This window comes from Oncorhynchus clarkii, chromosome 2 (assembly GCF_045791955.1).
Source record: "Oncorhynchus clarkii lewisi isolate Uvic-CL-2024 chromosome 2, UVic_Ocla_1.0, whole genome shotgun sequence".
NCBI lineage: Eukaryota > Metazoa > Chordata > Actinopteri > Salmoniformes > Salmonidae > Oncorhynchus > Oncorhynchus clarkii.
In genome coordinates this window covers 29,656,598-29,681,070 of record NC_092148.1, presented here as the reverse complement: position 1 = coordinate 29,681,070, position 24,473 = coordinate 29,656,598, and the positions used below count along the sequence as shown (strand labels likewise).

General features: G+C 42.1%; 1 protein-coding gene across 3 annotated transcripts in view; it reads right to left on the bottom strand.

The window, feature by feature from the left end:
• Positions 1-5,231: 5,231 nt before the first annotated feature.
• The window catches only part of LOC139366426 (mannosyl-oligosaccharide 1,2-alpha-mannosidase IC-like), a 217,483-nt gene continuing 198,241 nt past the window's right edge, over positions 5,232-24,473 (bottom strand). For 2 of the 3 annotated variants that reach the window (XM_071103909.1, XM_071103917.1), the window contains exons 6-12: positions 22,386-22,509; positions 21,518-21,611; positions 19,987-20,102; positions 16,506-16,725; positions 13,394-13,566; positions 8,918-9,033; positions 5,232-7,096 (exon numbers count right to left, since the gene is read on the bottom strand). In XM_071103909.1, coding sequence (XP_070960010.1) covers positions 6,952-7,096; positions 8,918-9,033; positions 13,394-13,566; positions 16,506-16,725; positions 19,987-20,102; positions 21,518-21,611; positions 22,386-22,509 — 988 coding nt within the window. In that variant the 3' untranslated portion in view covers positions 5,232-6,951. Of the gene's footprint in view, positions 7,097-8,917; positions 9,034-13,393; positions 13,567-16,505; positions 16,726-19,986; positions 20,103-21,517; positions 21,612-22,385; positions 22,514-24,473 lie in introns of all 3 variants that reach the window. The other variant, XM_071103903.1, reaches the window with a different exon arrangement.

Below are 24,473 nucleotides of genomic sequence, written 5' to 3'. Positions count from 1 at the left end.
TGAGGCAGAATAATTTGCCATTGTTGTTTTGCTCACATTGTCTTCTCTGTCATTTTAACCCTGAACCGTGTGACCTTGAATTACCATGAAATCCTGCAAACTACAGTATGAATCATACAATAGTTCACTGAATAGACTTTTGAACAAATTCCTTTATTGGACGTCTTCTTCTGTTGAACTCGGCGTTCATGAGGGTTGTGTTCAGTAGTAATGAAACGGAAGGAAGCGTTACGAAACGAGGAGGTACTATCTGGAATTGTCCAATAAGAAAGGTTTATTTCTGTTTCCGTTGTAAAATATTTTGCTACTGTGTTCTCTAATGAACATGAGGTCCCAGTGCTATTGTGGACGTCTGTGTTAGTAGCTGATGATGCAGCTGTGCTCTCCCTAACAAGGTGTTGGTAGCTGGGGGACCCAGGACTATTCGACCTTGAGAAATGCAGTTTTCTGACAGACCAATTAGCACGCCTTTGTTCTGGGGAATCTGCTCAACACACACTCACATGCACCCAGACTCACGAGCCAGTAACTGAAAGGTCGCTGGTTCAAATCCCAGAGCCGGCATGGTGGAAAGATCTGCTGTTCTGCCCTTGACTAAGGCAGTTAACCCAACAACTGCTCCCCGGGTGCCAATGAGGTGGATGTCGATTAAGGCAGCACCCACACCTCTCTGATTCAGAGACACACTTTGGTTGAATGCATTCAGTTAAGCAACTAATTAGGTATCCCCTTTCACGTGCACACAGTTAGAGGTAACATAAATCCTTGTCTCCTCTCACAACCTGGGTGACTTGGAAGACACCATGGAAAATTACAGAATTAGGCCTCTATTATGATAATGTTGAACAGCAATGTGAGTATGCCTGTATGCCCTGGAAAAATAGGATCATTTCCCAATGTCATTCAAACTTGACATTTAAGATTTGATAGTCATGAAATTGGACCAAAACATCAGGTTTCATAGATTGGATTAGCAACATAATCCAATAGTGAAACCTTTAAAGTCATCAAATAAAGTGTAATTATCTCCTAAAGGTATGTATTTCATTCTCTTGGCAATGCATTCAAATCAATACCATTCTCACTGAATGTAGTCCTGTCCTCCAAGCAACAGCAAGCATCATTTTCCCCCACCCAAATAAAGCAGAGTCCGAGTAAAACAACGCTTGTATCCAATACATCAACCCATCTGTTTATACTGTAAATGTTGTGCTCCATTTTCATCGCACTGAAACAAAAGCAGCCATTACCGCAATATCACCAACTGAGGGAAACACGAGAATAGAATTGAGCGAGGATAGAGATGAATCCGAAAGGAAAGAGGTTCATTAGAATTTGATCATGCTGAATGTTTTTGCCTCCATTGTTTGACCTTTAGTCTGTCATAATTAGGTCTGCTATTTTTTTTATTTAACTCGGCAAGTCAGTTAAGAATAACACCCTTAATCTCGATGACAGCCTAGGAACAGTGGGTTAACTGCCTTGTTCAGGGGAAGAACGTCCAATTATTATTATTTTTTTTACCTTGACAGCTCAGGGATTTGATCTTGCAACCTTTTGGTTTCTAGTCCAATGCTCTAACCACTAGGCTACCTGCTGCCCATGCTCAAAAGAGGACTTTATGAAACATGAAAGTCTATCACAACATACAGTAAGGAATTAAACAGGTTGAAGGTGTTTTTCACCTTTACTTTCCCCTATGTTTTTTCCATCCTCTTCCATCGCACAGGGACACAGAATTGTCTGGCAGAGTCCGCCTTTGGAAAATTGGCCTTTCACCGCAAAGAGCTGTCAAAAACAAACCTGTCCTTTCACAAGATTAGATATGGGCAGTTTCATCTTTTTTGCTGAAGTATTATCCTGAAAATCTTTCAATTGTTTCTCGTTTTTAAACCATGAAAGTGTACACAGACAAGACACAAGGAGAGAGAGGGGGCAGGGGTAAAAGCCATTGAGCATGAAGTCAAATCTTGATCTTAATTTCATCCCTGGAAGAGGGAGGTTATAAGGAAATAAATTATTGAGTCTGTCTCGCTGCATCCCTGGTCACCGGAAGAGACAGAGGGAAGTGAGCAGGCATATGCTAGTACAACATCTCCCTCCCCTCTTCTTTACAGTACACACTGACGATAATAGAAATCCCCTGCCATTCCCCTTTGTTATCCACACACACACCAGGTCCACGCCAAGCGTTGTCAGACCTTCCTCTGCGAGGTGGCCATATTGATCGCAGTACATGCACATAGGGCCCCAACACGGGGAGAGCTATGGAGGCCGTAAGTGAGCCGTGTGGGGGCGCCGAGACCAAGCTGTGAGAGGAAGATAACAATGGCCGCCCACTAAGCAGCGGTGACGGGCCCCCACCGTCTCCTCTGCTCTGTTTCACCAGAATTATTAAGGGGAAAAAAGACAGGGATTATTACTATCAATCCCAGGTGCATTCAAATGGACAGTAATCCTCCCCATCCGTAGCCCCCAGCACCGAACAGGGCTGCTCATGGATGCACACCATTATCCCTTGCTCTCACCTTATTTCTAAGAATTTAAAGCTAAGGCATGTCTTTGTCTCTGTTTGACTCAAAAAACATTGTGCAAAGGGAAGAAAGTGGGACGCTTTCAGAGATTTCTTAGAAAATACAATTGTCTGTTTTTGTCTGCTTGACTTAAAACATTACCTAAGCAATGGACATTTGCTCTGTTGACAAAATGTGCCAAATATAATGTATTTTATATTCATATAATACAATTCTAATAATTTGATTTGGATGAGCCATTCTGGTTACATGTGCAGGTATACTATTTGGAGCAGAATGAAATTAAATTGGCCCTCCTGTGATCCATTGGTGTGATGACTAAACCCACATTATTCATTTTCTATTCCTAATTGCTGGAACGTTACCTATCCTGGAAACTCCCCCCATCATTTAAATCTGTAATGAACTTCCCCTGTGCAAACAATGAAACAAATTTCATCACTCAGTGAGCACCTCATCTCCTCTCATGAAAATCAATGAGGAAAGATTACATCAAAACGCAAACTGATATACTAGCAATGAATCCAAGCAGCACAAAACCAGTGTTGGGGAAGCTATTCTGAAAATATAGTTTACCAAGCTACCAATTACTTCGCACTGGAAGAAGTTAAGCTACACTCAAGCTACCCTGAAGAACATGCAGTTTACTCAATTAAAGTTACTTTGAAAGAGTAGTTCACTACATCCAAACTATTTTATGATAAATTATCATATGTAAATCTGAAATGTCATAGACAACAAATGGCAAAAACCGATCACTTTGGGGTTATATGTTAACAGAATGTGTAATTTAGCCTATTAAACACAAAAACTATTTGAAAATAAGTGAAAATAAGCCAGGTCTAATGTGTAGTTCCAGTAGTTAGCTACACCACTAAATGGCAAAAAGTTAACTGCTGAAAAAACGACCTAGATTTGAAATGAGTTAATCTACCACTAAGCTATTGCAAAATGTAGTTAAATTACTAGTTGAACTGAACATAACAAGATTCAACAACTGAGACATAAACTGAACAAGTTCCACAGACATGTGACTAATAAAAATTGAACAATGTGTCCCTGAACAAAAGGGGGGTCAAAATCAAAAGTAACAGTAAGTATCTGGTGTGGCCACCAGCTGCATTAAGTATTGCAGTGCATCTCCTCCTCATGGACTGCACCAGATTTGCCAGTTCTTGCTGTGAGATGTTACCCCACTCTTCCACCAAGGCACCTGCAAGTTCCCGGACATTTCTGGGGGGAATGGCCCTAGCCTTCACCCTCCGATCCAACAGGTCCCAGACGTGCTCAATGGGATTGAGATCCGGGCTCTTCCCTGGCAGAACACTGACATTCCTGTCTTGCAGGAAATCACACACAGAACGAGCAGTATGGCTGGTGGCATTGTCATGCTGGAGGGTCACGTCAGGATGAGCCTGCAGGAAGGGTGCCACATGAGGGAGGAGGATGTCTTCCCTGTAACGTAAAGCGTTGACATTGCCTGCAAGACAACAAGCTCAGTCCGATGATGCTGTGACATACTGCCCCAGACCATGACAGACCCTCCACCTCCAAATCGATCCCGCTCCAGAGTACAGGCCTCGGTGTAACGCTCATTTCTTTGACGATAAACACGAATCCGTGCAGCATGCCTAAGGCACGTTTACGTAGATGAGGAGGGACCCTGGCCATCTTCCTTTTGGTGTTTTTCCAGAGTCAGTAGAAAGGCCTCTTTAGTGTCCTAAGTTTTCATAACTGTGACCTTAATTGCCTACCGTCTGTAAGCTGTTAGTGTCTTAAAGACCGTTCCACAGGTGCATGTTCATTAATTGTTTATGGTTTATTGAACAAGCATGGGAAACAGTGTTTAAAACCTTTACAATGAAGATCTGTGAAGTTATTTGGATATTTACAAATTATCTTTGAAAGACAGGGTCCTGAAAAAGGGACGTTTACATGTAGTTCATTACTCCCCAACACCGCGCAAAACTATGCATTTATGATATTGAATAAGTTGAGTTTTTGAGACACAGATGGCATAAAGTATGTCTAGATGTTATGCAAAGAACTACCTTCACATGAGTTCTACTCAATGTACAGACTGTTTGAAGGCTTAGCTGGCGTGCCCTTCTATGTTCGGCTCACTCTTTCACACTATACCTTCTGGCTTCACTTAACCAAACACCCACTGGCTTCACTCAACCAAACACGCACTCCCCAGCAGTGTTTAGTGTACCTGGGCCCAGATTCACCAACCACTTCTTACACAAAAACATAAAAAGCTTCTTGTGGAGTTTTGTGAATCTGGGCCCTGGACTACAACGTGAACAAGAGCCAAGAGCCATGTAAATATTTTGAACCTTGATGTCATGGAGAGTGATCTTGTCTGATATTGACAGTCTTGGTTGCTAAGGTATGGGAAATGTTGCATTGGTAGACCTGGAGCACAAAGCTACAGAAAGCAGAGCTTAGGAGCTTTGCAGATTTTCAGCATTGGTGATAAAGATACGTGATGAGGTTTCATATGTGAAGTATGTCGAAGCTCTTAGGTCTTCCACATCAATAGGTTAAGTTGACAGTTGTGTATTCTGGAAATACACTTAGTCAATGTGTTGGAAGGTGAGAGGTCAAACAGATTTTACACTCCATAGAGTAATAACCGTAAGCAGTAATATTAGGGACAGACAACAACAAAAAATCCAGACAAAGCGAATGAAGTTGCTTTAAATGTACAAAGTTGCACAGGTCTTTTATCAGTATTTGAAAATATTCAACAGTGAAAGATAAGTAATAACAATAATTAATATCAACCAGAACTATAATTAAAGTCAAACATTTTTCCTCTTTTACAGAAACACCTGAGGGAAGCAAATTAAAAAGAAATGAAAATAATTATGTAATTAAGTGAAATAAATCACAAAATAAACTGAAGATAAGCTAATACAGGGGTCCATTACATTCATCCAGGTATGTACAGCACATTCTCTCCACAACTGTATTGGACAGCAGTGATGATACGAATAAGGATGAAATAGGAAAGCGCCATTCACATTCCCCTCAACGGTGTACATTTTAGCAAACCCTTAACCTCAAGCCTAACTTTCCCCACTGTGGATTTGAGAGAGCTGAAGCTCTCGATGAGGGCTGCTAACTTTGGCAAGCATATTTGAGCCCAGTCATACTAGGCAACTAGGACTAGCTGTGGTGATATTGCCTCTTGGGTGGTTGTGACTGCTTGTGTTACAGTAACAGGATTGAGACTTGTGTCTTAGTCACAGGACTGACACTCGTTCTATAGTGTTGCAGTAATATGACTGACACTCGTTGTATAGTGTTGCAGTAATATGACTGACACTTGTGTTACGATGTTGGTCACAGGACTGACACTCGTTCTATAGTGTTGCAGTAATATGACTGACACTTGTGTTACGATGTTGGCCACAGGACTGACATTCGTTGTATAGTATTACAGTCACAGGACTGACACTCGTTCTACAGTGCTACAGTAACCTGTGTTACAGTGTTACAATAACAGGACTGACACTTGTGTTAAAGTCACAGGACTCACACAATGTGAAGTTACTCTCTGAAAGGCGGTGAGGAGGATTCAACACAGACTTGGCCTTATGAAAATATGTCACCAGTATTGTACTCAAAACAAATGATAAAGAAAAAATGTGAGACACTCCCTCTCTCCAACAACCTCTTCCGTTTTCAATTTTTCCCATGCCTGTTATTATTCATTTAACCTGTTTCTGCAAAGAAACTCTGAATAAACAATCATCTAAGGTGGATTTTGAGTATTACAGTTCACAATTGTCTATACATTTTGATATTCAACACCATTCAACACTCCATATTAGTCCGTCATCTTACTATTGGTCAAATCTCACCACAAAAGAATATGTTTAGGGAATTATGAGAGGGTGAACAAAAGAACGAACAACTTTGGTCAAAGAGACAGAGAAAAAAGCCAGAAAAAAAACGCAATCGATTAAAGAAAAAGCTCAGTGGTTTTCTCTCTCTCTCTCACAATATGGCCCATAACACAGCACTCCTCCCATTACATTTGGGTCTGCAAGATACTCTTGGTTTCCTCACAGAGGAAAGAAGGAAAGAAAAAAGGTGCTCTTTTCATGAAAATCATGTTCGTCTTGATTGTCCACAGAAAGTAATTGCCGGCAGGAAGTAGTCCCGGCCCGGCTCAAGGATATACAATCACAGCGTATACGACAAGATCCTTTACTGGAAAGGAATTGAAAGTCTGTGACAGGGCCCAAGGGACGCTGGCCCTGCATTTTGTTGTGGTGGTGTTAGCTGTGTGTAATGTTGTCATGTGTGTGTCTATGTGTGTGCGTTTGTATGCATGTGATGTAAGAATAGGTGTTACTCTGTGTCTGTATGCAGGTGAGTTGTGCAGTGGTTGTACAGCAGGCTGCTACTCCGAGGTTGTCTTGTCGTGTGTCCCTCCCTCCCCCTGTAGGCAGCTCTTGCGGACGACGGGCAGGGGGTGAGCTTCCGTGTTGAACACCCAGTCCTCCAGAGGAAGCAGGTCATCGTCAGAGAAGAGCAGGTATAGATACCTGAGAGGGACAAACAGCGTCAGTGTCTGGGGGAAACGAACGGCTAGAATAAAGGATTCCCTGGCTAGTTTTCTCCTAGACTACGGGTATCTAAACCAATACATAATGGCTATAATGCTATTGTATGAGCCAATAAAACATGTTTGAATCATGGTTGGGCAATGATAGATGAACTACTGATGTAACGACATGACATTCTTTGCTTTCGTAAAACAAGTCTCTTTAGTAATGTCTCACGACTACTGAATGAATTATTGACGAATACAATAAATGATGAACAACCGCAAGGTGACGCGTGTCCTTTATTTAAAGAAGCGTGTGTTTCATCCCCCCCCCCAACGTTTTTAAGGGTTCTTTATCTAAGGGGGCCCAGACGGCACTCACAAGTTCCTCATGGCTCTATTAGGTCTGTTACATCATCACAATGTGGATTGTCCACATCACCTAACCAGCCCAGCGCAAACTCGGAGTCTGAGAGGGGGGCAAGATGGAGTCTTTCAGCTGAATCAGAATTCCTCAATTTCTTTTCCTTTCGTGATAAAACAAAAAACACCATTGAAAGGGTTCGTCTGTAAATGTCGAAATGAAGATACTGTGCTTGAGTGCACTCAACATATTGTGTGAATATCTTAAGACTAATGTGAGTGTTCTCACGATGGACAGGACCGTCGATAGGGCGGAAAGTGTATACCAAAGCTAATGAGAAAAAACTGATTCATGCATTAAGACCCTATAGAGTCTAAGCCAGGGGGATGGGGGTTACCAAGGATCATTTATCTATTTGATTTGAAGTTTTAGGATCCTTTAAGGTATCAATTATTTTACTTTAAGGTAACAATTAATTTATGAAACATTGAATTTGTCCTTACTGCTATTAGCCCATAGAAATGCATTGAATAACAGCTTCATACATGGACAAACAAACAGATAGTAGTCGTCCCCCCCCCCCCCAAACAAAAAAAAATTCTAAAAGAAGTTTGTTCTGAACTGTCTGTCCTATATCTGAGAGATATAAGAAAGATTAGGAATGATTTTCTTTGTTATTTTCTTGTGAGGCTTGTGGGCGTCCTAGAGCGAAACAACCGACATGTACATGTTTGTGAGCGTCTCATCTTTCCATAGAGGGGTCAAACTACTACAGGCGTTTTCGTGAGAAGACAGATTTTTCGGGATGTCTCATGGTCCGACAAACCCCTCTCTAGCTTTGCCACCTTTCACCGCAGATGCGGAAGGGCGACATCGGTGGATTGAGACGCAGCCCATGCAAAATGAAATCTCTAGCATAAACTGGGGATTTTTGTATTATGCTAATTCGATTGACCGTAGGGGGTTTTAAACTGTATATGCCATTTACTTCATACTACTTCTCAGAAACTGTATATGCCATTTACTTCATACTACTTCTCAGAAACTGTATATGCCATTTACTTCATACTACTTCTCAGAAACTGTATATGCCATTTACTTCATACTACTTCTCAGAAACTGTATATGCCATTTACTTCATACTACTTCTCAGAAACTGTATATGCCATTTACTTCATACTACTTCTCAGAAACTGTATATGCCATTTACTTCATACTACTTCTCAGAAACTGTATATGCCATTTACTTCATACTACTTCTCAGAAACTGTATATGCCATTTACTTCATACTACTTCTCAGAAACTGTATATGCCATTTACTTCATACTACTTCTCAGAAACTGTATATGCCATTTACACTTAGCGGAAATAAGCTCTGTAACCATCTAAAAAGCAAAGTGTTTGCTGGTATATTCTCAGTAGGGGGGGACGTTGACTGGCCGTGTTACACTTACTTGAGTGTCTCGGAGAGGAAAAAGCTTTGTTGCATGTTATCGTGGCTGACTGTCTGGGCGTACACGTCTCGGATCCCAGAGAAACCAGCTTCGACTCTGCAGTGTTGCTCCAGAGCCTGGGGAGAAGAATAGAAAGAAGAGCGGTAGGAGGGATGTTCATGTCAAAATGGACATGTATTATAACAGTAGTCAGCCAATGGGCACAGACAGCATCTTCCTACCTATCGACGTAATGACTGCAATTCATATCAAATCAAGCTTCAGTAGTAGGACTGCAGCTCTCAAGTGCTGGAGTTGGGCAACCTCGAATAAGGGAGCGTTTGTCAAGGGGGTGGTCATGTGCTAATCATCCTGGCTAGTTCTGCCCTCAAGTCAGCCTTGTCAGACGTAGCGTCACAGGGCCCTAATAAGGGAACATGGGTTGTTTATGGAGAACCAGAGAGAGATGCGTCAACCTAGTACCATGTACTCAAACACCCTCTTTTACCTCACAGCACATTCACCTCATACGACACCAAACACAAAGCCTACTTGTATTAAGGTCTTGTCTGGGGCACCTTATACCATATTCAACGGCGTCCAGCAGCACGAGTGAGAACAAGAGGTTGGGGTCGAGGTGGTAAATGGGGGCAGAGCTAATAATGTGGCTGTAGAAAGGACACCTTCGCCGTTGCAACGGGGGTTGGGATGATAGATGTAGCATTCATCCTGTGTGATCAGACTGACAGGGTTGACACATGCATTAATCATGGGGCACAAAGGTCGGCAAAAACCTACACTTTGCTTCTTCTCGTGCAGATCCAACAGCAAGAACGGGGGTCTGTGTTAATTATGGTGCATTAGTCTGCCTTTGTCAAGGGGTAATAATATGCTAATCAGCCTGGCTAGTTCTGCCCTCACACTGCCTTGTCAGATGTAGCATCGCAGTGCCTTGACCGTGTTCAATTATATGTTATTATTATATATTATTATATAATTATATATTATTACTGTACATTAGTTCCGCGAGAGAATACATATGGACAGAGACCAGTACAGATGTCAGATCTTAATTTGACCCCTTTTGTTGCAGGAGGATAATCCGTAAAAAAAAAATCTATTGTTTTATTACATGTTGAAGGCAAGCAACAGGTATAATAAATGATGGTTTTCTCAGTGCCTATGTGGTCCTACAGCCACTAACCCCGGCACACATACAGTGGGGCAAAAAAAGGATTCATTCAAAATCCTACAATGTGATTTTCTGGATTTTTTTTCTTCTCATAGTTGAAGTGTCCCTATGATGAGAATTACAGGCCTCTCTCATCTTTTTAAGTGGGAGAACTTGCACAATTGGTGGCTGACTAAATACTGTTTTGCCCCACTGTATGGCAGAGTCGGCATGGCTGCGAATCCGGCCCACTACCCTTTGACTCATGGATGAATGTATTTTTTTGAAGCATTAATTCTGCACATTTACAGGATGAATTGCACAGGGTTACAGCACAGGTGTCAAACTCATTCCACGGAGGGCCGAGTGTCTGTGGGTTTTCGCTCCTCACTTGTACTTGATTGATGAATTAAGGTCACTAATTAGTAAGGAACTCCCCACGCCTGGTTGTCTAGGGCTTAATTGAAAGTAAAAAACTCAAACCTGCAGACACTAGGCCCTCCATGGAATGAGTTGGACACCCCTGGGTTACAGGGTTAAAACCGAAACAACGCGAAGGTTAACAGTTTGGGGTAGGCAACCCTATTCCTGGAGAGCCGCAGTGTATTCTGTTTTTTTTATTTAACCGACCTGGAAGACCAGGTGTGTTGAATTTAGTCAATCACTGAACTGATCAATTAGCTCAGTTGGTCAATTCAGTGATTGACTAAATTCAACACACACGGTTGGTACTGTAATCAGAACAACTTAGTCCTTTTTGAACAGAAGGGCGATTTATCTATTTGACAAACATTCTGTGCAATCGAAATAAACTATTTAATCATTTACCATCACAATTCTACTATGGCAATTACCCAACACTGTATGAATAGAAACTGTTGGTGTAACCTATTGTTATTATTTTATTTGTTTCCTATTCATGTTCTCCTAAAGTGTCTGGTATGGTCATTTCTTATCAAGATCAGGGGTAAAATATCCCTGGAATAATATTTGACATGTGTAAATAAATCAAGTCAATCGGGAGATTGATTTACAGTTGAAGTCAGAAGTTTACATACACTTAGGTTGGAGTCATTAAAACTCGTTATTCAACCACTCCACAAATTCCTTGTTTTTGCCAAAACGATCTACTTTGTGCATGAAACAAGTCATTTTTCCAACAATTGTTTACAGACAGATTATTTCACTTATAATTCACTGCATCACAATTCCAGTGCGTCAGAAGTTTACATACACTAAGTTGACTGTCTCTTTAAACAACTTGGAAAATTCCAGAAAATGATGTCATGGCTTTAGAAGCTTCTGATAGGCTAATTGACATCATTTGAGTCAATTGGAGGTGTACCTGTGAATGTATTTCAAGGCCTACCTTCAAACTCAGTGCCTCTTTGCTTGACATCTTGGGAAAATCAAAAAAAATCAGCCAAGACCACAGAAGTATAACATTAGACCTCCACGAGTCTGGTTCATCCTTGGGAGCAATTTCCAAAAGCCTGAAGGTACCACGTTCATCTGTACAAACAATAATATGCAAATATAAACACCATGGGACCACGCAGCCATCATACTGCTCAGGAAGGAGACGCGCTCTGTCTCCTAGAGATGAACGTACTTTGGTGTGAAAAGTGCAAATCAATCCCAGGACAATGTGAAGATGCTGGAGGAAACAGGTACAAAAGTATCTATATCCACAGTAAAACGAGTCCTATATTGACATAACCTGAAAGGCCGCTCAGCAAGGAATAAGCCACTGCTCCAAAACCGCCATAAAAAAAGCCAGACTACAGTTTGTAACTGCACATGGGGACAAAGATTGTACTTTTTGGAGAATTGTCCTCTGGTCTGATGAAACAAAAATAGAACTGTTTGGCCATAATGACCATTGTTTTGTTTGGAGGAAAATGGGGGAGGCTTGCAAGCCGAAGAACACCATCCCAACCGTGAAGCATGGGGGTGGCAGCGTCATGTTGTGGGGGTGCTTTGCTGCAGGAGGGACTGGTGCACTTCACAAAATAGATGGCATCATGAGAAGGAAAATTATGTGGATATATTGAAGCAACATCTCAAGACATCAGTCAGGAAGTTAAAGCTTGGTCGCATTGGGTCTTCCAAATGGACAATGACCCCAAGCATACTTCCAAAGTTGTGGCAAAATGGCTTAAGGACAACAAGGTCAAGGTATTGGAGTGGCCATCACAAAGCCCTGACCTCAATCCTATGGACAATATGTGCGCAGAACTGAAAAAGCAATTCTGAGCAAGTTGGCCTACAAACCTGACTCAGTTACACCAGCTCTGTCAGGAGGAATTATTGTGGGAAGCTTGTGGAAGGCTACCCAAAACGTTTGACCCAAGTTAAACAATTTGAATGCAATGCTACCAAATACTAATTGAGTGTATGTAAACTTCTGATCCACTGGGAATGTGATGAAAGAAATAAAAGCTGAAATCAATCATTCTTTCGCATTTTATTCTTACATTTCACATTCTTAAAATAAAGAGATGATCCTAACTGACCTAAGACAGGGACATTTTTACTGGGATTAAATGTCAGGAATTGTGAAAAGCTGAGTTTAAATGTATTTGTCTAAAGGTGTATGTAAAAGTCCGACTTCAACTGTATTTGTGCCAGAAAGGCGGGGTAGACCTAGACGGTAGGCCTATATGTGCGCGCTGAAGGCAGCAGCCCTAACAGCTAGACCACCTCAGGCCACGACTGAACTACATTTTTACCTTTGGATCCACTTGAAACTTGTATGATGTAAACTAGTGTAGACCAATATTTATATTGTGTTATTAAGCTATATAAAATGATAAAACGACAGTTGATGTGTATGGCTGCATTTCAGATAAATGTTTGTACATTTGAATGTTGCAGTAATAGGACCTAGGCCTAGCGTTTAAGCGAGCGAGAGAGAACATTATTTTGACAGCAAGCCCAAGTCCAAATGACTCGACTGCCCCCCACATGGAGAAAGGACAGCTGCTATAATTCAGGGACTCGTTTTTGAATTTCCTGATGCAGCAGGAACATTCTCTGCCACGAGTGATCCCGTTAAGATCCGACACCTGAATGTGTTTTTAAATCATATTTCAAGAGCACATTCTAGAATCACTGTTTTATTGTTCTTTTAAACATCCTTGTTAAATGCACTTTAATGATAAGCACCAGATCTCCACTCAGTTTAAACTCATTGCTCAACAAAACGTAACAAATAAAACCAGAAGATATTTTGGAGATAAAGTACCAGAGTTACAAGTCATTACTTTAGTGACATTATGGCTGCATCATGAAGACTGTGCAACGTTAACGTCTGTGTGACTCACCTCCACTGCCTCCCAGCCCCACTCCCGGTACTTGGGGTCATGGGTCAACCTCCACATGTACATGTAGCTCTCGATGACCTCCGGCCGCAGGATGTAGTATCTGTCACTCAGTCTGGTCGCCGTGGCTTCTGCCCCGCCGTCGAATCGGAATGCCTCGGGCCCTAATTTCGTAGCTAAAGGGAGATTCGAGAGACACAGAGTGAACAGATTAAATTAAATGACGCACTTAAAACAAAAACATGAGAGATGAGGAATTTTATTTGAGTCAATTTATATTTAAGTTAATCGTTTGTTCAATCAGTCTTCTGAGGTACTGCAAAAAAATGTAAACGAACAATATAGCTGTGGGTGAATTAGCAACGCATTATAAATAATATATCCCTGGCACACAGTCACGAATCCAACATTACGCTCAAAAAAGTCATGGAAAATGAGCTCCACAATATAGACCTGTTCCCCAGTTGGTCTTGTAATCCAGATGGTCTACACATTCTCTCTCTGTTAGCCGGCTGCCACTCTGGAAGGCCATAGCGACAGCATGTGAACAGGATTCCCATCAACAGTAGCACAATAGTTGCTATTCTGGGTAAATTCAGGGTAAGACCATTGGCATGGCAACATTTCACATTTTGAACCGCAATCAGGATGTGTGTGTATTACTACGTACGTTACATGACGCATGTTTTACATATTGTGTTTTTTCCCCAAACCCTAGTGGGATATTTGCCAGGTCAAAAAAAAAAACGCTTCACATTCGCATTTTCACATGTGAAATCACACGCACATGTTAAGCTTAAATTTCACGTGAAATTATATTTCACATGTTAACACCATCTTTTCACATGAGGAGAATAACATGCTTTCACCTTACATGTGAATTGCAGTTTGCGAATATCGGATATGCAGTTATATTTCACATGTGGAATTGCAAGTTCACACGTGGTGTTGAAATAATGTTATTCCCCTCACATGCGAAAAGATGGTGGCACATGTTGCAGTAGCAAAACTTCCACTGGTGGAATTCGGGTGACCATTTTGCGGGACAGAATAAAAATAATGTTCTGACAGGACGATGGATCACGTTCAAATGGGGACATAGTTCTGCCGTATGAAGGTCACTTGCCTGTTAAAGGGGCAATTCCTAGTTGCTACATCCATTTTTGGACTTTCTCACTGTAGTCACAACATCCCATCTGGCAGGAGAGGAATGAGAGCAACAATGGCAGTGGTGGCATTTCCCTCCTTGACATCATCTCCTTTCTATTCCAGCACACACGACCGACTCCAACTTTCTTTCTTCTTTTTGAGAACAGAGAGCCCATCTGTCTTTTGAACTATTGACCGTTTTATGTTTCTATACATCAACTCCGATCCAACCTTCATCTCCTCCCCAACAGCGAGGCACATTAGCCAATGATGGAAAACTTTCAGACATTTTCTCTCATGTCTGAATCGATAGCCCCAATGCTGCCTGGCCTGCCTTGTCTTGGCTAGAAGACGGGGGGCCAGCCGGCCCTGTTGTGTTGATGGCACAGATCCAGACTCAGAGAGGAGCGGCAGAAGGAGAAACCCTTTTAACCTCCTTTCTCACTCCAAAGGCATCCAATCCAACAGAAGCTAAGAGGCTCTGAAGTGAAATATTGAGTAGCCCTCTAATGAGAAGTGAAAAAAAGAAGAATGAAAAATGAAAAAAAAAAAGCAGAGGATGGCAATAAAAAGGAGGCGGCGCCTTTTGGGTGAGGAGATCAAACGTCTTCTAAGTATATCGAGAAACCTGTTATGCGATGAGTCACATTAGCTGTATTTTCAGGATGAAACCAGTCTGCTCACCCTGTGGTGGAAACACTCAAAATTGATTCCGAAGAATATATTTCCGTGAAGTGTCAGGGCCCAAAAAAATGTCAAGGAAGTTGATTAAAAGCAATACGGAAAAATTTAAAACGGCAAGGAAGTTGATTAAAAGCAATACAGAAAAATGTAAAACGGCAAGGAAGTTGATTAAAAGCAATACGGAAAAATGTAAAACGGCAAGGAAGTTGATTAAAAGCAATACAGAAAAATGTAAAATGGCAATTGGAGTACAATTTATGCAACTCTTTTGAGTTTGATATTTACTCCATTTGGTGTCGTTCATATGAACACCATGATCAGAATGGATTTAACACAAATTGGGTTTGGGACCATATAAACCAAAAAATACTGTAAAATTAACTCTTGTGATTTTACTGTGTGTGTGGAATCTCATCAAGACTTGAGGATCTTGGTCTTGTTTGATTTTCGCCCTCTCCAGGTTGAGTTGTACTACAAATCATTTGCCTGTGGTGTCAGACTCTCATTCTCTTTTTATTCTACAAATGACAGACATCTTGGTATTTCTCTCCATTCTGAATCACCACTGACTGCTTTCAAAGGAGTACTGCTTTTAAAAGAGGTCTGGTAGGACAGCATGAGTGCACATTGAAATGCTGAAAGATGACAAAGAATAATTTTGAATAATTTTCATTCCTCACACCAGAGACATGAGGTTCTGCAGCTCCCTATTAAGCCTTACATCCAGCTTTTGAGGTGTAGCTTCCAGCTAGGAGTGATTCTCTGGTTTATTCAGGGGGAAATGAAATGTAAATTGGCTGCAGATTGTTTTATGTCCATTATGACTCCACCTCTCCCTGACAAAGGCCATGCAGCCGAAACACTTCAGAGTTTTTAATCTTTGTCTCCACTGAACATGGCATACAAATAAAGGCATTTTAATTAATTATATGAAGAGTGACTTGATCCTCCATTCTTTTTGATGACCAATTTACCTATTTTACCAAAGAGAACCTTCTATGTACAAAAACATACTATGACTCAATCTGTCTATTTTTTTCTTTTTTTTTTGGGGGGGGGGGGGGGGGGTCACCACATTTCTTCACTTAACAAGATAGTCTAACAGCAATGGAATTTTAATGACTTGGTAATGTCCTGCACGATAACAGGAAGAGCTACAATTGCTCTGAATACCCAGAGCAGCATCCAGACATTGGATATCCAATATCCTTAAATACTCAACTCATACCTGTCCTTGGTCACACAGATGTCCTAAACTCAATGCCTTCCCAGTCCTCCTCACCAGATCTACTGTAGCTCTCATGGCAGGTGTGCGTAATCTCTGCAGCCAGGTCCAGGTAGTGCTGTCTCTTCTCTGGAGCGCCGTCGTCCGCTCCGATCACCACCATGCCCCCGGAGAAGCAGGCCAGGTGGCCCATCTTGTGGTCCAGGATGCCCCCCCTCCACTCCGCCATGTAGGTCAGCCCGCCAGGGGACTTCTGCACCAGGTTAGCCTCGATAGCCTAGGGGGGGGGGGATTGACATTTATAAATGGGTGAGACACAGCTAAATCTATATTAACTGGCTGCACACTAAAGCATTTTTTTCAACTCTGTGTTGCTCTGCATCCTGCTGGAACTGTGATGGGGAAACATGGTTAGCTTTTACACTAGACTGCGGGGGGGGGGGGCGGGCAACAACACAGGAACACCTCCATTCACATACAGTAGAACACAGCTTTTCTACCTTAGAAATTGAATCCAGGCTTGTTTTTCTAGTATTCTATATGTACGATTTCAAATCTGTGGGTTCTGAATGCTTCTGTTCCTCTGAAACTGAGATGGGTGTTAGGTTCTTGTTTTCAGAGTAAATAACTCATGGACACTAGAGAAGCTTAGCCAAGTTTAATTCTTCCCAAAGGGTCGACACAGCTGTAACTCAGACAAACAACATTTCACACAAGCACTGATATTTAACCCTTCCTCCGAGTCCCCTCCTCCACATCTGAACAGCCAATGTATCTCTGTTGCTATACAGAACCTTAGTGATATCTGTTCTTCCTCACTTCATCTGACCTGACCTCTACCCCAAAGTGCTCACTCCTCCCCAACTCAAGGCTGTCATGGTGATTGATACCAGACTGTGTCTCTTCTCCTCCCAGAGGATCCCTGATGGCTAACAATAACATATCCTGAGAAAATGTAAACGTTATACATTACCCTCTCTCTCTCTCAGTGACATTGTTAGGTTCCAAGATCTCCACCCGTCTCCCTTTCCACTTTCCCAAAGCCATCTGACTCCTACACATAACCACTAATTTCTGATGTAGCAACCATTCTCAATGATCCCTCAGATACTATAGTATTACCTCTGATCTATCATGTCTCTAGTATAGCAATGTTCAAAGTTTACCAAGAATCCAACATGGGGAAACACTGAAAAAAAAAATGAAAAAAAGACTGCTATTGTTTTTCAATTTAATGTCTGATCTAAGAAGAGATACTGGAGAAGCAATAGGAAGGTCTGGAATACATTTGTATCTACAGCACAGGTGTCATGGCAGTGCTGGGAATGGCAGCTGCTTCAATTTGTGTGTGCCCAAGTTTTTGTATGGCTTCTTCTATCCACAATGCTCTGTGGATGCATGTTTTGTAGACATACTATCTATTCACATGGCCATTGTGAACAACATGTCCATATTGGTATGTGTGTCTGCATTTATATGTGGAATTAGTTATACAGCCCATAACACATGGACAGGTCTGTGGCAAATTGACGTCAAGCCTCCTTGACATTCTATTCTGACTCCAGGAGCGAGAGAGAGAGAGAGAGAGAGGTGGAAATCTGGTGGAAACAAAGGAGAGATAGAGGGATGGACAGAGAGAGGGAGAGAGAGAGAGAGAGAGTGTGTGTGAAACAGATGTGGAGAGCGAGGAAGCAGAGAGAGAGAATAGGGAAAGAGGGAGACTTTAAGAGGAAATCTATTGAAGTTTCTCTCTCTCTCCCTGGTGCAATCTCTCCTGCCAGAGTTTGCCTTTCTTTGGAAAGTTAGGAAACAGAGTAAGGCATCTCAGGAGATCAATACCCAATGACTCATTTTTCTCACTCTTTCTCTTGCTCGTTATGTGTTTGGATATAAGAATGCAATGCATAGCATAAACTTTTATGAAATGGCCAATCCACTGCCTAGATAGCTGAAACAAGTTCATCTTGCTTCTAGCGCATAAGACATCGATCCCTTCCATTGTCATTCTTATGGGTGGCCCCTGCGGGAATCAAACCGACGATCCTAAAACCTAGCAAGCATTTCTATGAAATCTTACCCCCAGATTTGACACTGCTCATTAAAACATAAACTTCCCAGTACTCTAGTATACACTGAGTGTACAAAACATTAGGAACACCTACCTAATATTGAGTTGCACTCCCTTTTGCCCTGAGAACAGCCTCAATTCATCGAGGCATGGACCATACAATGTGTCAAAAACGTTCCACTGGGATGCTGGCCCATGTCGACTCCAATGCTTCCCACAGTTGTGTCAAGTTGGCTGGATGTACTTCGGGTGATACCATTCTTGATACACACGGGAAACTGTTGAGCATGAACAACCCAGCAGCATTGCAGTTCTTGACAAACTCAAACCGGTGCACCTGCCACCTACTACCATACCCTATTCAGAGACACTTAAATCTTCTGTCTTGAACGTTCACCCTCTCTGAATGACACACATACACAATCCATTTTTCAATTGTCTCAAGGCTTAAACATCCTTCTTTAACCAGTCTCCTCCCCTTCAGCTGCACTGATTGAAGTGGATTTAAGTGACATCAATATGGGATCATAGCTTTCACCTGGATTGACCTGGTCAGTCTATGTCATGGAAATAGGTGTTCATAATGATATGAATGCTACTGTAATCCATGTTTTCCCATGACTGCATTCCTTACGGGCAGATATGGCGAGAAGTTTCTAATTAGGTGTTGTCTGCCGTTACCATGTTGTTGGGATTAATTGAAATGTGTGGCATTTCACACAGTGTCTTAATTAGCATCTAAGGGGACGTTCACTTTGTATCTATTAATTAGTATCATTTGAAAGCTAATCCATTATTTGAATACTAATGCAAATGAATACTGTACTAGCTATGCTTGAGAGCACTATACAAACACAAACAGTGTGGCTATGGTGTGATACCAGAAAACTATAACTATGTTAAATACCAGGCCACAGGAGAGAGATTGTCTATAATTCATGTATTTGCCTCTGGCTTGACCCTCCAATGAGCAAATAGTCTCATCAGCCTAAAAGACGAGCGTCAATGGTATTTAAGGAGAAGATATTGTGCTAATTGATGGCTGAGGGATTAGGTGTATGTGTGTGGAGGAGGTTGTGTGTGTCGTGCCATGTTTGTGAGGGTGTATGTGTGGTGTGTGAGTGAGCGTGTGCGTGCGTGTAGGGGTGCCATATTTGCATGTGCATGTGCATGCTTGCGTGTATGAGAGTGTTTGCTCACGTATGCGTTTGACCGTACGTTTGTGACTCTGTGCGCACATTTACACACACACGTGTGTGTCGCGTGTGTGTTTGTGCCACCCAGGTTGCCGATACTCGTTATGATATGCTGTAAAAGTCCGCTGAATTCTAGAACTACAGCGATAACAGACCCCAGTCCTCCTTTCCTTCCGTCCACATATCCTTCCATGTTGCATATATCCGTCCCCTACAGTGCTTGCTGACGGCAGCGGCAGCTCCCTCTCTGCGTGCTCTATGGGATGCCTCCTACCTCCAGAGCACTGTAGTACATCTTCTTAGCCTCCTCGTCCGTCTTGTCTGACATCAGATATGATTTGATCAGATACTCGTAGAAGCTATCCCCCAGGCCGCCAATGGAAACGTGATCTGGGAGAGGAAAGAGAGAGAGAAATCTGACGTTATTTCCCACACAGGGGAGGGTCTTTTTCACTAACATTATTCTGTAGTCTCCACAGGCAGGCGACCTTGGGTTTACTAAACCCAATAACCAACGAGTCAAATAGAATCAGAGTGTACGTGGGAATCTCTTGTGGGGTATGGCAGACTGACTGACTTGTGGATTCATACTCTGAGTAACCTTAGCACAGAAAATAACAATGTCATTATGGCTGGCTTTATCACGTACCCACACAGTTGTGGTTTTAATTGAAATAAAATTTGAATTGGTTGGTACAACTTCAGATATGAATACACTTGTGATTGTTGTTTATTTTTCCTCCCACTCAATTTCATGCTAATTTAACAACTCTGGATAAGATACTGGGTTGGAGACGTTTTTTGTGCGCTCACACATCTACACACACATCCATGCACGCACACCCACCCACCCACCCCTTACACGCTGTGAAAGGTTATCACGCAGCGTTCTGTTAGCCCTTGACAACAGAACAGCAGAGACTGGGGGAGATGTGTGTGTGAGTTCATAGTTTCTGCTCTGTGCCCATTGTGCCCATGCTGACAAAAACACAGGCCGGGCTAAACACCCACAGTCCCTCTCCTTCCTCTCCTCCTTATCTACCTGCTTCATTAATCATTCACCCGCAACAACAATTAGCCCCATAATCAGCCAGATTAGGACTTTCAGGCCCACATCTTCAGATGCCGTCTCAGGCATCTCCCATTCCTCTGCCTTTCAGTTGAATCTGAAAAGATTCAATTCCCCGAGGTAATTGGATTCATTATCATTTTAATAACCCAGAGCAAGGCGATTTTACATCCCTGCTTGAGACTGACATTGATAGTGAAAGAAAGAAAAAGGAAGAAAAGGGGATGGATGGATGACAAGGATGCTCCAAAGGATTTAAATAGGAGCGCTCCTGCAAGGTCGGAGGACTGTGTAGAAAATCAGAAGATCAGGTTCATGGACGACTAGAGTGTAATAACGTGGAATTATAGTGTTCCTGTACAGTATCAAAAAAAAAGTATCAGAATTGCCTTTGACTGGGTTTAACCAGAGACGTTCGTTACTGCTGCACTACAATTACAAAGGTGGTGCTTGTCAAACGCTTTCCTGTGGATACAGTAAGTGAAGTGTGGTGAAGTAAATTAAGCTAGCCCACTAGCCAGATAGCACTTTTTTAGACCAGGCTAGTAGAAAATGTGGAGTGAAATGTTGTCTCGCCAAATATCGCATGGCACAGATTTTGTACCTTTGGCTAGTAGAATGCCACTCAGGCTGTCTAGTAGAAATTCCAGTCTACTAGTGTGGCTGGTCAGTGCCCTTATCTTCCATGATAATAATAGAATCGTTTGTATCTCCTTCAGTGGAGGCCAGTACTCACGTTGGACCCAGTTGCCACTGACGGGACTCAAGAAGTTAGGATAGAGACCGTGAGGCTTCTCGATTTTGTTCAACAGCTTTCGGATATTCATAACCTGCAACACCATACAGTAAAAAAGGCATTAGCTCTGAACGAAAAAATAACTGTAGAGAGGATTTCAACTTTGGCATCACATATGCTTCTAAATTGATTTAAATGTCCTTGTAAGCTGAAGTTGACACTTACAGCCAAATTAGAAAGGAAAAGCTATCGTCCAATGAAAGTTTACATTATGTTCAGTATTCCCATTAAAAACATTCACAAATACCCATTAAATGAATCGAAAGTGAAGTTCTTAAGAATTGTCACGCCCTGACCATAGAGAGCACTTGGATTCTCTATAGTGGTTTAGGTCAGGGTGTTCTAGAATGTGTATTTCTATGTTGGTGGTTTTGTATGGTTCCCAATTAAGAGGCTTTGTGGGATATTGTCTGTGTTGTTGTGCTTGGGAACTATGACGTCACGTTCTTTGTAAGTTTTGGTTTCTAGTTTCACTTTGTATTAAAAAGATGTGGAACTCAATGCCTTGGTCCGCTCATTTTGAAGTTTGTGACAAGAATAGTATGGGCTGCAGCAAGAAAAACACACATGGATAATGGCATAGAGCCATGCACTGAGAAGCATACGATGCTCACGGTTTAACATGTTTTACCAAGTAACATCTGAGATTCTGTCGCAGACAAGTCACACACGGGGTTGCAGAATTGCAAAAACGTCCCCAAAGTTCCCCGGTTTTTGAGAAATTCCTGTTGAACGATCCTAACTGGGAAAGCTTCCGGATTTGTGCGACCCAAGTCACTCACAGTATTGTGGGTACTGTAGTACATACCTTCTCTGTGTAGATGCCATTGTTGGAGAGCTCTGATAGGTGGACAAACTCCAGGTGCAGGGTTCCAAACTCCGCCAGGATACTGCTCCCGGCTGACGCCCAGCCCCAGCTCCAACTGGTGCCACTGCAACAGAAACCATACCGCGACAAGTGAGGACCACAGTCAACACACACTGTTATACACACTAGGAACAGAAACCATGCCGTGAGAAGTGAGGACCACAGTCAACACACACTGTTATACACACTAGGAACAGAAACCATGCCGTGACAATTGAGGACCACACTTGGCACACTGTTACACACTCTGGACATTACAGGTGTCACAGCACATACCACGCCAAGAGAGGACCACAGTCAACACACACCGTTACACACTGGTTCACACTCAAGACAATAAATCCATGCTAGCATTTTTTTTAAATCATGATGTTCTGCAAACTTTTCATTAGATTGTAATAATGAGCAAATAAACAGTATTGCAACTTGATGTGATGCTACAATTACACGTTGTCCTTATTATACAGATACACAAACAACACCAGTGTCAGTAATGAAAAACATTAAATTTCACCTCAGTGTGTTGTCACTTTCAGCAGTTCCCTGGTTTGTCTTTGAGGCAACTTAGTGTCTTGGAGCCAAAGCTTTATACGATTCTAGTGCACCAACACCTACAATATCTCCAAAATGCGTTTTCCTTTATATCCCAGAGCAACGGCACATCATTTGTTTCTTTCTTGCTTTTCAGAGGGCACTGAGCCGAGGAGACATATATTACAATTGTCACTCTCCAGAATGGTGCATTTTGGTGCTGAAGAAAGTACAGAAACTAAGGGCCATCCCAAATGGCACCCTATTTAAAACATAGTGCACTACTTATTGACCAAAGCCATCTGGGCCCTGGTCAAAAGGCATCCACTATATAGTGAATAGGGTGCCATTTAGGGCGCAGTATAAAGATTAAGCAGGCCTGGATCTGTTTGTCCCTCTTGGGCACCAACCCAGATGCTAGCTGATGCACCGCATCATTTGTCTGTGGATCAGAGTGGGAGGCTTTACCACCCTCTGTGGATCAATAACCAGTCTACCTCTGCAGAGGCGAGGAAAGCATTAAGGTCATCTTAGAGACTCAAGCAAGAGCACCAACCAAGTCTGGAGTCAACCAGGGTCACCAATAAACCGTGTCTGCCTCCAAAATGGCACCCTAGTTCCTATATAGTGCAATCATTTTGACCAGGGCCCATAAGGGCTCTGGTCAAAGCAGTACACTATAGTGAATAGGACACTATATAGAGAATGAGGTGCGGTTTCGGATGCAACCCATATCCTTCCGTCTTATTTCGCTATGAAAGTAGTGCACTGTGAGGATGACATTCGCAGCCGCCTCAGAATAGCAGTATGTCCATGTCTAAATTACGACGACACGATGACTAACCTAATCAGAGGAGGTGAGATGGAATGTCATTACAATACATTATAGTACATGACCTAATCCTACATTAATAGAAAGTGATAAAGGGATGAATGGAACGGAACATATTAGTGGAGGATGGAAATAAAAAGAGAAACTATAGAGGGAGTGAAGCAAAGAGAGAGATGTAGTCCCGATGAATACGCTTCGTATTAGTTTGGGGCTCCATCATTAGCTGCTCAAGCTAAAGTAACATCAGGGCCCGTCGATTAAGAGTGAATGGCTTTAGCGGCTTATTGCAAACAGGATGCATGGTTTGGAATATTTATATTCTGTACAGGCTTCCTTATTTTCACTCTGTCATTTAGGTTAGTTTTATGGAGTAACAACGTTGTTGATCCAGCCTCGGTTAACTACTATCACAGCCATTAAACTCTAACTTTTTTAAAGTCACTATTGGCCTCATGGTCAAATCACTGAGTGGTTTCCTTCCTCTCCGGCAACTGAGTTAGGAAGGACGCCTGTAACTTTGCAGTGACTGGGTGTATTGACACACCATCCAAAGTGTCATTAATAACTTTGCCATGCTTAAAGGGATAGTCAATGTTTTTTTGTTTTTTTCATCTACCAATAGGTGCCCTTCTTTGCGAGGCATTGGAAAACATCCCTGGTCTTTG